The sequence below is a fragment of the Pogonomyrmex barbatus genome, unplaced genomic scaffold (assembly GCF_055798465.1).
Source record: "Pogonomyrmex barbatus isolate J1 unplaced genomic scaffold, ASM5579846v1 scaffold12, whole genome shotgun sequence".
Lineage (NCBI taxonomy): Eukaryota > Metazoa > Arthropoda > Insecta > Hymenoptera > Formicidae > Pogonomyrmex > Pogonomyrmex barbatus.
This window is the reverse complement of record NW_028297108.1, coordinates 1,343,556-1,357,238: the sequence shown is the minus strand read 5'-3', so window position 1 is coordinate 1,357,238 and position 13,683 is coordinate 1,343,556. Positions and strand designations below refer to the sequence as shown.

General features: G+C 43.4%; 3 protein-coding genes across 5 annotated transcripts in view; 2 read left to right on the top strand and 1 right to left on the bottom strand.

The window, feature by feature from the left end:
• LOC105425613 (autophagy-related protein 16-1-like) overlaps positions 1 to 13,683 on the top strand; it is a 280,555-nt gene that overhangs the window by 158,289 nt on the left and 108,583 nt on the right. Inside the window, exons 1-2 of one of the 3 annotated variants that reach the window (XM_089071895.1) lie at positions 6,770 to 7,550; positions 7,717 to 7,864. The exons of 1 other annotated variant lie outside the window; for it this stretch is intronic. In XM_089071895.1, coding sequence (XP_088928021.1) covers positions 7,543 to 7,550; positions 7,717 to 7,864 — 156 coding nt within the window. In that variant the 5' untranslated portion in view covers positions 6,770 to 7,542. Of the gene's footprint in view, positions 1 to 6,769; positions 7,551 to 7,625; positions 7,865 to 13,683 lie in introns of those variants that run through there. One more of the 3 variants, XM_089071894.1, reaches the window with a different exon arrangement.
• Positions 1 to 13,683, top strand: part of Atg16 (Autophagy-related 16) — a 360,881-nt gene that overhangs the window by 268,988 nt on the left and 78,210 nt on the right. The gene's annotated exons all lie outside the window — the stretch shown is intronic.
• The window catches only part of neo (ZP and PAN domain-containing protein neyo), a 172,943-nt gene that overhangs the window by 113,639 nt on the left and 45,621 nt on the right, over positions 1 to 13,683 (bottom strand). The window lies entirely within an intron of this gene.

Sequence of the window (13,683 nt, the reverse complement as noted above, 5' to 3'; positions counted from 1 at the left end):
TATGGATTTAGTCCAATTTGGAAAATACAGCAGCAGCAAACTCTCGCAAATATCAAAAAGTAAAAGGTCGATTTTCTGCAGCCGACACAGAAGCAGGACCGTCGCTGATTTCAATTTGTGTTGATTTTTGACATCGACAAACAGACTCTTTCTCGTGTCTCTCCGGCTTATTTATCTTTCTCCCTGTCACCTCGGTTCATTTAATTCTACCAACCAAGGCTATTTGCAGCATTACTTGCAAAATATTTCGTGTACATTTTCAACTGCACATCTTTTGAAGGATGTTCCTTCGTCAAGTAAATCGCATCTACACTAATATTTAATATTTAGGAAAGCTTAGGAAAGATTTTACGAATTCAAAATTTATTCAGAACTGTGTACATGTGTACATGTGTAAAACAATATCCCATAATATAGATTCCCATAATATATGTTTCATAAAATAGAGATGCAAAAAATTATAAATTATTATTATTATTATTTTCTTATGATATTCTTGTATCACGGATTATTTTGTAACTTATTAATTTATTATAACAAGCAATTTTAAGAAACACAACTAAATATAATATAATATTAGATAATAAAATAATCATAATAACAAATGATTGCGAGCGTGAGATAGAAAAGTTAAAACAAAGTTGATAGCTGTAGCTTTTGTCATTATTGATACTTAACGAAGCACTTTGTGATAAATTATATAAATTTTCTCCATGAAGATGAGAATATTGTAATTTTATAGATAGATTTTATTGCAATTATATCCATATATCGAAAAAAATCTAGAGAAATAGACGAGAGAGAAGGAAATAAAATCTGAAATTTTTCTCTGTCTCGACGGAGAATCTCTCTTTCCTAGTCGGATTACTCAGTGAGAGAAAGGGATTCTTCGATAACAAGGGATAGTGGTAGATCACCGGAAGATTCGCAAGAAAGGTTCCTGCACCATCGGTCTTCTCCTGTCCACACTTTCTATTTTCGCTGGAATTGCATTCTGCACGATAACATTATAATAAAACAGCAGGTAAAACTCTATTCTCCGTAATATTCGCTTGTCAACCAATTCAATTTAAGGTTTCGATCTGCAAGTCGTTAATATTGCAAAAAGAAGGAGAAAGTATGGAATGGATAAAATCGAAATCGCCGCTGTCTGGAAACTTATAATATCTAATAAGCTGTGTAATTTCGATCCCTCGTTATTGGCTGTCTCGTACACGCGTCTTGCGTTACCGTATGTGATTTCACGTTCCGCGATACACGTATGTCGGGAACAAGCCAAACCGAGGTGGTGCATTAACGGATCTTCCGCACGTATTATCACGCAATCAGTGAGAGAAAGATTGAGTGCCGACCAGCTTCTTAGATCTAATACGGTCGATAGTGTTGAGGAAGGAATCCGCACGATACATATCTCGCAACTATATTACCTCACGCGTTATCCGCCTCGCGATCCCGCTTCTCTCGTTTCGCGATAACGCGCGCGAAACGGCGCATTTCGCGGCACGGGATGGGAGTGGGGGGAGGGGGAGGAGACACGCGCCCGTTCCCGTTTGACCGTACCGGGAATGAAACGAGACATGGAACACGAACTTGCTCGTTCCGGTCCAACGGAAATCGGCGCTCGACACGCGAGCGAAAAAAAGCGAGGGTGAACGATAAAATCCATTGACGAGGTATAAATGGGAAATGAGGGAATTGGCAGGTCACGACCTGAACAATCCTGGGTGTGGGATGAATGCGAGCCAACGATCGATCGACTCGACCGTGTACATTAGGAAGTTTCCCTCAACTTTTGGCCTCAACTTGGTAGCCGACTTTGTGACACGAATAGTCAGATGACCTTCTCTCTCTCTCTCTCTCTCTCCCTCTCTCTCTCTCTCTCTCTCTCTCTCTCTCTCTCTCTTCATCTTTCTCCTCATTTAGTCTCCTGCCCTTTTCCATATTAACTCCTTGCCTCCCGCCTACCCTTCTGACTCGCCTACATCTCTTGCGGTGGTGCGCACTTTGGCTCGTTTCTCTTCGTCGGACTTCCACTTTCGCGGGTCCTTTTCTATCGTCCCTCTTTCGCATCCTTCCTCCCGGTAACGAAAGCGCCAACGTTTCCGCGGCTTAACCCATCTCCAGACATAGAAAGAATGAAAAAGGTGGGGGTCGAACGGTGGGATAAAGTAAAGAGAGGTGAGCGCGGGGCGGGAGGGGAGTCGGTAATCTCCACAAGATACCACCGCGACGGACTTAGCCGGAGTCTAGGGAGTCAAGAACCTCGGCCCGAGCGCCCGCGGCCGTTGCCACAATATTTTGCTCGATTACCATCGCGGGAAAAGCTATCCTGACCGACCTGAGTGAGACTAAGCTGATGGGGGTGGATGCACCTCGCCCTCTGTATCTCTCGTTAGTATGCTAATTTATCGGGGCATTAAATTTTCGCGCCTCGGCCTTTGATACCGCTCGGAATTTATGTTCTATATTTCAGACTGAAAGTAAATTACCGGCCGCTGCGCGGAATAACCGCACTTCCTCTCTCGCGCCGAACGTTTAAACTTTACTTCACCCTGCCTTTCTCGTTTACTATCCGTCTAGTCTCCTTCGGTTGTACAATATTGTTGTTCGGACCGCATCGATCAGTGGAAGTTGACCCGAAACACCATCTGTTGTGTTTCATAACGAAATAATGTGATTCGTGCCGTTGATACAATGTTTCAAACTTGTCTGTAATAGAGACTCATACTTGTTGTTACGCTAACATAGTGGGAACGCATGTATATTGAGGACAAGGCCGTGACTCATAAAAAGTGCATTCATCACAATTTATCACATTGCAGATTACGTTAAAAACAGATATTTCGTGGCAAACTGAAATTTATATGGGGAGTCGATACAAGATAAAGAAGATAAACTTTAACGTTCTCAGACACAAATCCGTCCCCTATATGTATACCCGAGAGTAACATGATGAACAATGTAAGAAGTTGACTTTTATCGTCATATTATGCAATAGTCAAGGGACAGAGCACAAATGCTCATGTCTCGCATGTTCAAAGAAAGAATATGAGAAAATGAACTTGAAATTCAAGAAGAAGAATTTAAAGAAAATATAATTTTCTTAACGTATAATAATAATAATAGTAAAATTTCCTTTTTCTTATATGTATATATATCTACATATATTTTTATATGTATATATATTTTTCTTTATTTTATTGTACGCGATTAAAAATGATCTTTGAGATTTAACTCGTACGGTTCACGTCACAGATATTGCACATGTCTATCTTGATCCATAATATATAATATTTCTATGCAGTCGCGTGTGCCATGCCATTCCTCGTTACGATTATTGGCATACTAAGAGACTAGGCGGATACAAAGAGACCGAGTTCTCATCTGAATATTCGGCATTCGACTGCCTACGATATCTGGGCTGAAAGCGACGGAAGCGACGGAGGTGGAAGATCGTACATTCGGCTAGTAACTGGCGCACAGCTGGCGAGCCTTGCAAATTCACGGTATTCGCGGATCGACGGAAGTTATCGTGTACGTTTCTGGAGCCACGGTGGTGGTTTACGGGCACTCCAAATCAACGCGAAGCGAGGTTCTTGCCAAGCCAACTCAAGCCAATCCAAGCCAAACCGACTCGCTGCACTCGGGTGCTCTCCCTCTCTCCCTCCCCCCCCCCTCTCTCTCTCTCTCTCTCTCTCTCTCTCTCTCTCTCTCTCCGGGTCCCAGGGATTATTTCGAAATGGTAAAATTATTTTGCCTTGCTATTCGAGAATTTCTGATAAGGGATGCTGCAGCTGATTCTGACATTGCGCGTTATATGAGTCTACTTAGCTAACTAACCTGTGCCTAAGCTAGCTCATAGAGCATAGTTCTCCGGGATACGCTAATTCTCTTAGGGTAATTGCCATGTGCGTGCATACATCCTTGTATACGCGCTACAAACATAGACTCACTTACTTCCTAAACTGGTTATCCAACAGCACAAAACCTCTTTACGTCGCCTAGGTATTTAGTTCTATTACCGATATCTGTGTAGAGATCTTCTCCTTCTTAAAATTCAATCATCCCCTATTATCAAGTTTGACACAATACATTTCGGCATACACTTTAAACTTCAAACGCGTACGAAATCAATTTTCTTCGTGCATGTGCTTAACAATAACTTTCTACAAAAAATTACTTGTTATTCATACAATATAAATATTGTATGTTTTATATTTTTATTTTATGTTTCAGAATCGAAAAAAAGATTTTAAATAATAGAAAAAAATAATTTAAAATCGTTTAAAAGCACTCGGATATGGCATTGTTCCCAATGGGATTTTATATTATTGCACATTTATATACAATCGCGTATTGCAATAGAAAAAAATAGATCGAAATAAGAATGCCGCAAAAAAGTTTCACGTTCAGAAATTTTTTTATCGAACTGACCGCTCTTTCGCAATCAGTGCTACCTACGATATGAATCAGTTTCTCCCATTCAATCATCACATCGGCTTGCCGAAAACGACTATATATACAGTCGCACAGGCTTACACGAGCTCAAATACTGCGAGTGTCCTCGAACGGCGCGCACGACGGCTCGCCGCAGAATCGATCACTCGATCACGAAGTGGATAGGTCGGTATCAAACTCCGCGTCCGAAAATATACGGCATCCGAGGAGATTGAACGAGGGACGCAAGGTAAATAAGAACCTCTACGAAATAACGGGACCCGGTCATAGGAAAGCTCGGTCTCATCTCCCTTCGCCGTCCTCTTCGCTCCCGTTACCTACCCGCTCCCTCCCCCCGGCCCCCATGGTCCGCCGAGTATTATATTCCACCCACCGTGAGGATTCCCATTATCGAGAGCAGTCACGACGTATCGTCCGCGGAAGAGCCAAGACCCAAGACAGATCGTAACGTATTTCACTTTCTTCCCGAAGGGCTCGGCAAATCTTCTCTCGTTTCCCCTCCCCTACCGAGTACCTCCGGACAGATGATGCATGCAGAAGAGATGGTTGCAGGAGAAAGACCGAGAGCGGGCGCTCTCTCGCCTTCGTAGCTTGGGACACGAGAGAGAGCCGTCTAATCGAAGGCGGAAAATCGCGATCGCATTACCCACGCTCCGCTCCGCGCGACCGTACAGGGTTACCCTCCACGGTCCTCATCGCGGTCTGCGCTCTCGCAGGGCATCTCTGCCACGGAGACGAGAGAATTATGGGTTCAGATCGAATCGGTGCTACGGAGATAAAATTAAGAGTAAAGTGATGAAAAATTTGAAAATTTATAAAAATCACGATAATTCAGCTGGCCTCCAGCTCCAATTTCGCCAAAGAGACGGGCGCTAAATGTACGAAAAAAAAAAAAAAAAAAAAAAAGCTTGGAACGGATAAGAACTTCCGGGATATGCTGCAGAAAAATACGGCCTGTCGTCCGTTCTTGGATAGTGCGCCGCGCTCTATTACGGGCTCGCTTCTAGATTCGTTGGCCACGGCGGTATGCGCCTCAATGGCAGATTGGCTCTTGCCCAAAGCCGCTCTCATCGTTCGTGCCAGCGTAACCACGGAAATTTTTGCCTGATTAACGATATAGATTTCGATATTTTTCCGCGACCTCGCCGCCGTTCACCTCTCTGGCACCGAAATTCCTCTTACGTGTCGACGTCCCTCACTGTAGCGGCAAACCACAACGAAAGCTTACCGATCCCAGCGCGAGGATAAGACGATCGTCAAGCGGTAACGGCGACACGAGCGTTATGCGGAAGATCCGACGCGGTAGCCCCTTCCCTCCCCCCCCCTCTCGTCCTCCTCCGAACTGTGTAATATATCCCCGTTATGAGAAAATATTTATCTCGTTACGTAACACGGATATCCCTCAAGGAGAGAGACCTCCGACGCGTCTCGTTCCCGCGCCTTGTACACCCAACTGTACTCATAATTATATGGTAATAACGCGCGCTTTATTACAACCGTGGCTACACGATAACAAGACCGACGAAGGGCCGTGGAAAGGACAATGCCGTGCGCGCTTGGACTCACGTGTTCAACATGTTCGTAGAGTCATCGCCGACGTTCATCGCGCAAGGAACGGGACACGGTATGCTCGTAACCGCTTCTGAAAATAGCTTCCTCGTCTCCTCTCCCCCCCCCCCACCTCTCCCTCACCTTCTTGGAAGTATATAAACACTAGTGTGTAATGTCCAATGTACTCGAACGGATCGTAAAACACAAATTATAAAAGGGAAATTAGCGAAGGTATATCACGGTGAATTTATATCGCATGCGCGTTTGCACAACGTTCCCGGTGTTGCGAACGGTGAAAATGTAGACGTATACACATACATTTTTATACCGTTAACCAGACGTTATCCTATCGCTAAGTATTCCGCTCGCGGTTTCTGCCAACAAGCGGAAACGTGCGATATCGTATTCCTGGATTCTGAACAAGACGTGACTTTACGGAGGTGTTAAAGTTTCTCCACAGTTTGTTATGTCCTTTACTTGGACTGCGTTCATGATCGGGATAATAATGAGCGTCACGTAGGCGCGATTATGAAACGTTATACATGGAAAAACTGAAAGTTTTGTATTAACTTCGGAAATGTTAATAATAAGATAAGAAAGCATCTAGATTTTATTAACGATGATAAAAAAAAAATCATTGACGATTAGTTTAAGCGTGACATCAAGATTAAAAGAAATTTTAAAATTTTATTCTCTTTACATACTTATGAGGAATGTAAAATCTATAAAATAGCATCAACGAAACGCACTTTCTACCACTAGATTGCGATTCACGTTCAAACGGAGATAATAAAATTCGCAGGAATGTGGTGAGACACGAGAGAAGCCCCGACGAAAGCGACTAACGCGCGACGCGCGTCTCGTCGTTACGACCAAATGAGCGAACGGCAGAGAATCATCGGGGAGAACGACGCGAAATTTACGAAACGTCGCTCGCGCATAGCGCTGATGAAGCATAATGTATAACGTGCAATCGCACTCCGCCGCCAGGACGAATTGGAGACCCTGGCGGTACGAAGCGCGACGGCTAAAGAGCGGCTCTAGACGCGACAAAAACTCGCCGGCGCGAAAACGGGGAAAGGAAAAAGCCGGGAGCGGTGGTTACCGCTTTGCGCGTTTCATCATTTCCTATGGGGAGACATATACGGGAATGCGTACGCGCCGCGGGCCAAGCCGGACGCAACCCCCGTGGCACGTGTGACTCGCGCGTGCGCGCGCGCGCGCACGCTAACGACGCGCTTAGCCAGCGCTATTCTTTCGCGATTATTATCGTTGTCGTCGTTAAAGATAACATCGTAATTGCATCGCGCGCGCAGGGCTGCTCGTTTTTGCGCGGCGGACTCTGCATCGGCGACGAGTACGCGAAGGCAAGCTGTTGTGCGCGAACGGCTTAGGTGGTGTCTTCTGCTGATAATATTCCGATATGGCCGCGATAGAATGAGGGATTCTGCCGCCGTCGCTCCATCGCCTACCTCTTCCTTGTAACATCATTTGCGATCGAGCGGTGATCGATAACAAGAGCGACTGTTTCCAATGCGCCGGTGGGTTTTATATAGGAGTATATTTACGTGTGCGTGTGTGTGTGTGTGTGTGTGTGTGTGTGTGTGTGTGTGTGTGTGTGTGTTTTATGTATGTGGCTGCACTTTTCCCGTCGCTATTGTATACTATGCTTTCGCTGCTCATTCTTACCTCTCACCGCTTTCTTAGGTACGAAGCGCTCTTGGACGATACTTATTTCACGATGAACGGAGCCAAGTCAATGGCGAATAGCCCCAGCGGTAAAGAAAATACATACTCGCCGTGTATACACGTACGGTATCCCGCGGTGGGATTGCAGCTTTTATTGCGTTTCAAGGTTTGTTAGCATTGGCCCGTGGCGAAACTCGTTCCCCACCTCCCGGATCTCTCCCGGTCCGCTTTATCATCTATCTTCATTTCTTGCGCTCTGGCGGCACGACGTTTCGCCCTGATCGCTTTACCTTACGGATGTTCCGTGCAAATATTCGAATGATGAGATTAAGCGATTCGCGATACCGTTCGGAACCGACGTTGTTCAGCTTCCGAACGGATTATTAAACTTATCAGAACGTGCACCGAGAACGTGTAATTCGTGTATCTGGTACCCTCTCACGTACATGTACGCCATCTAGGTGTATATGTGTAAGTGCGATTTTACGCCCCCGTATTGCACAAATAGCATCGAACGACTCGTCGGCGAACGTGGTGGAAGAGAGATAGAGCTGTACGGTGCGGGTGTAGAGGAAACGTGGTAAGGAGGACGAAGGACGCAACACACACACACAACACACACATACACACAGTTTCATTTGTTTGGTGTTTCTCTCCGGGGTATTAGAGAACGTGCCGGCGATACGTGGGTATCCGTATAGACACCACCACCTAATAGAAGCAAAGCAATCTGATGAAACCAATAAGCGTGAAGGAATGCGGGCGCCTTTTTCCCTTACCTTCGTTGTCTCCCCTCCTCCCCCTCGGGTACTTCGTACCGCGCTTCTTCTCGCCTCCATCGAGAGAGGCACTTCGTATCTCTCCTCCCGTTCCTATAAACTCCCGTCCTTCCCCTTAGCTACCTTCGCGATCCTCTTATTCCGATCTCGGAAGATCGAATACCTGTGCAAACTTAACGGAGGCGGGATAGACGGATGACGGCAAATCGAAGAGGTGGCAGGAGGGGAGGGGGGGATAATCACATGGTTCGTGTCAACTTGGGTAACAATCAGGAGGGAAGGTCCAATTTGGCGAAGAATTTCGTATAGGCAGCGGAAGGAACGATCACGTTGGTTAATTAAACCGAACGAAGTTTAACGGAGGAGGGAGGGAGGCGAGAGGGGGGAGGAGGGATTTTACATTGCGTTTTGCGAATTATTCGTTTTGCGTGGATTAACAAATTATCAGATGGAGCGCCTGTGAGAAATAATATGTGCTACTCGGGAAAATACAACCTTGCTTGCTTACTCGACGAGGTCTTTTCATAATGAAATGACGAAATCGTTTATTCGATATTGGTTGGAAGATTACGCTAAACGTCATCGACGAGTTGGTTTAATGGATGTGGTATACGTAGTACCAAGACATAAAAGAATATAACCGACAACGCGCGATTACTGTGCCTGTCGTTTCCTTTTATCCGTTCGAATCCAGGATTAATCTCTCGTTTCTTTGTTGAAAAGGTTCTTTTACTACTCGATGTAGCCGTTCCTCGAATAAAGTAAAGGGCAAAAGAAATAAGATAAGGAGCAGAATATAGAGGCCGGGTGGCTTCCTATCCCCAGAATCTACAGGAACTATCCTCTCTTTATACCCCTTCATTCTTCAAGAATGACATTTTTTTATCTTCTTCAGTGGAGATTCACCCCATATGTTATCTTCTTCGTCACATATAAAAGTGCACCTTTGCTTTTTGATATTATTTAATAATATCTTGAATAAGGTCTATTATCCATCATGGACTTCTCTCACTCAAGTATACACATTTTTTTTTTTCGATGACATAATTGTCCGTTCCTATGTTGCAAGATAAAAATCTGATGAATACAGTTATATTTCGTTATATTCTCTTTCAGTTTATATTCAGTTATATTCAGTTATATTCTCTTTTATGATTTCTCTTTTCTTGTACCGTTCTTCTTTTAAAAACTGTAATCTTAGCAAGGCTACGTGGGGAAAGAGTCGAAAGCAATGATACTTTACGAAAATATATATTTCAGAGATGTAAATTTCGCAACTAACAAGATTGAAGTCCCGAGATTTAATTGCGATGGAAATAACGTTCTAAATAGAAAAACTAATTACCAACGTGCATTTTTTTTATAATAATATTAAAATAAAATAGTACATAATATATGTTAATAAGAAATAAAGATAATTCAAGCGAAGTTTCTAATATGTTCATTCGTTATATGCCTGATATCGATGCTAGATAATATCCTAGAAGATAGAAGTAGCTTTTCCAGAGGATGGTCATAGGGATAATATATATTAAAACACGTTTGCAATTTAACTTTAGCGAATAGATGATGGCATGATCTAATTGGTCGACGTGCGCCGAAGGTAAATTAGCTACACTTCTTCGTTGTTGTGGCGTTGAATAATAACGGTTGTAATATTTCCCAAGATCATCTCACATAGCGTTATACATGGTGTTACAAGTTCGTCAAAAGATATTTTAAAAGAAATATTTTCGACTTGTACTTTACTTTCTATAACGTTTTGTTTTATTTAACTTATCTACGCATCCTTTTTAACTGTATCTACTCAGATCTACTTAATCTTATGTTTTTAAACTTTAATTGCAACTTGGTAATGAACTTTTCTATGCAATATTAAAATTTACTGTTTTGTTTTTAAATAAGATTTCTATTTAATTACTATACGTATATTAAAATATCCATTAATATTTTTATTCGACGCGGAGAGTCTGACGTCAGGTTGATTAAACGTGTCTAATAGGCACGCGGCTGTCCTGATTATTCTTGAATGGCGGGCATAAATCGAACTTCGAGACTTCGAGAATATAGTTACGCACCGATCATATTAACGACCATTCTGCCGTATTTCCTGCGTGCTTAAAGTGCCGGCAGCGGCGCGAGACGTGGCTCGAGAGCCCGCTCGGCATCGCCGATACAGTGTAATTTCACGGTGCGGTCGATGCAATTCGCGCTTTCGATATGCCACAATTTCTGCGCGAACCGTTATATGAATTACGACGTGGGTAGGAAACCCGTTTTGAATGGGGAGCACGGGGTTCCCCGGATGCGCGAGCGTGCGCGCAACAACACAACAAACGCGGACAAATGTAACGCTCACGTAGGGCACGTATGCCGTATGAACTATGCTGATGCAAACTGGTCGCGCGTGTTGAGAAAGGGACAAAGAATCCGCAATGAGACGTACATATACATCACGGCTAGGTAGAGACCAATTTATTCCGTACCAAATTTCCTAGGAGCACATAGCGGCAGTTTGAATAATGCGCGAAACAGCAAACGGGGATATAGAGTGCTTATTACAATAGCATATTGGAAATAAATCATAAATGCGACAACGCAACAATAATTAATACGAGATGCGTAATGATTAACGAGGATTTGCCAAAGGATCGATCTAATAATAATTATATATGATAAACAAAATCTCGGCGATGAACAATATAATCTTTGTGAGGATATGATCCGTCGAAAATGTAAAGTCTGACGTATCAGCGTAAATTCACAAACGCGGCTTGGAGAAATGAGAGCTGACGCTCCCGCCCGGATACCGTCCGCCCGTTTCATCGCGAAAAGAGAAGAGATCCGTCGCGCCGTAAGAACCGCATCGCTCTCGTTTCCGCATCGCGGCGACAGGAATAATCGTGTTTTCGGATCTTTTTTGAAGTAAAAAGCTCTCGCTTCATTCCGGCTTCATCCCTCTGTCGAGAAACGGCCGAGCCGAGTAATGCGCAAGACGGTTACCCCTGATTGTATCACCGTTGTAGTGGAGATCGACGTACTTCTGGAATCGCTTTTCGTGGTTTCGTCAGGGTAATCACCGTCGTTGCGTTTGCCCCGCTGAGAGAGAGAGCAGAATACAGATGAAAGGGAAAATTCATTCCCGTCGGTCCGGCACGTAAACCTGGCAAATAAACCTCGCCCTTGAACATCCTCGCTTCGCATCGCGTGGCGTTTGCTTTCTTTTTCCCAGGAAATTCATAATACCGAACTCCTACGGGAATATGCTGATTTTACGAGCGCGCTGTTATCCCCGGCGTCGGGTAATATTTTTCGAAAATTGTCGGAGCCGTAAAGTACGTAATCGCGACTCAATTTTCACTTTGAAAGGAACGTCCATACTTCGCTCTTTCTCTATTTCTCCCCTCCCCCCCCCCACTCCTCTATTTTCCCCTTTTTCTCTTCCTCTTTCCCTCTTCCTCTTTCCCTCTTTTCAGTCTTCATCTTCCTCGATATGCATCTCCTCTATATTTAATCGCGTATATCCTGCCGCCTCGTCATTATTTCATACTTTGCACATTACTTTCTCCCTTCTTTCCTTTTTACACGCTTTATTAAATGACGTCTAACTACACCGAAAGCAATTTTCCACACTTGTGCGATAGATTATGATCTCCTTAACTGAAAGAGAGATCGCTGCAAAAATGGGCAAGATAGTAGAATACTTATTCGCAAGAATATTATGAAATTATCATGACTAACTACTCCGTTAGAGCATAATTAAGCAACAGTTATGCGCCGTTACACAATCAAAAAGTATACTGTAAAATTTATTACAGACTGTATGTAGTCTCGTACGTAATAATGCTTGTAATATTAACAAACATATGAGATAACAAATGATATTAACGAATATCCTCCAGAAAAGAACTTCCAAGCAATATGGAGCAAACGAGATGAAAGAAATCTAAATGTGAGGTCTACTATGTTTTAAAAATTATCGATAATTGTTTCATTGCGCAAGAAGATACAAATTTCACTATCTATATATATATATATATATATATATATATATATATCCGATGTTTATTTATACGAGAGAGATAGCGGCAAAACTCGAAACGCAGAGAAATGAAAGAGAGTGGCGAGTAAAATTCCCGCTGGTTGAAAGGATAGACGGGATGGAAGAGCAAGCTGCGAGGACGCGTGTCACACATCATCGTGCAAACAAGCGTGGAAAAACGTCTTCCCTCCCCCTCCCCTCCTCCCCCCCGAAGTCAATTCGGTGTAGGCGAGGGCGGAGAGAAGAGCGGAGAGAGAGAGACGCGCGGAAAGGACGTTCCGTCAGCCGTGGATGCATTACCTTCCGCCGGGCGTCTTTTACAACTTTTTAGGAAGTCACAACAAAGTTCGACAACGGGAGTTTCGCTCCACAATGGCTCTTCGCAATCGTCCCCGCCTTCTTTCGTCGGACCGAGGTTCTTTCCGCGCAGACAGATCCAAGGCATTGTCTTTGCGCACCGTCGGTTGTCCGCGGCATCCTGGTAAATACGACCGGTCGACACCAAATCCTTTACGCCGATTATACTCAATAAAGTTTCCGCTCGTTAAACTGCTTTGAAATTACCGCGGCGCGACCGTAAATGAGTTTCGGGATTTAATTTCGTTAAAAATAGTGGACACTGCGCCCCCTCTCGGCCCGACCTGACAAAACGGGATTACAAAAACGAACTTTCGGATCTATCTATCGAATCTCTTATTTTTCTACCTTAAAATAGTTTCCGATGATAAAAGTAAGTCCGGAGGGCATCCGGGAATGTAACTCGAAATCTATATCAAAATATCTTGACATCGTAGACTGAGAATTGGAAAACTCGGGCAACAATATTCTAGCTTGTAACAATGTATTCTGATCGTTTGGATAAAAAAATATTATGCTGCAAGCTTTTAACGTTTCCAACACCGAACTTTGACCATGGAGGCTTACAAGAACTTTTTATAATTATATTGCTGTAGTTTTTGTTACGGTATGCAATTACTATCTTATTTCATAAATTAAGCTCGTATTTGTAATTTTATATTCAGAAACAGTTATTTTATTTTTTTTTTTTTACATATCTCCCCATTCACTTGTTTCTACGTAATTCCATCTGAAACGCGTAGAACTTGATTCTCCCTTACTTATTATCATACAAAAAATTCCTCCTCATAATTGTGCATAATCCTA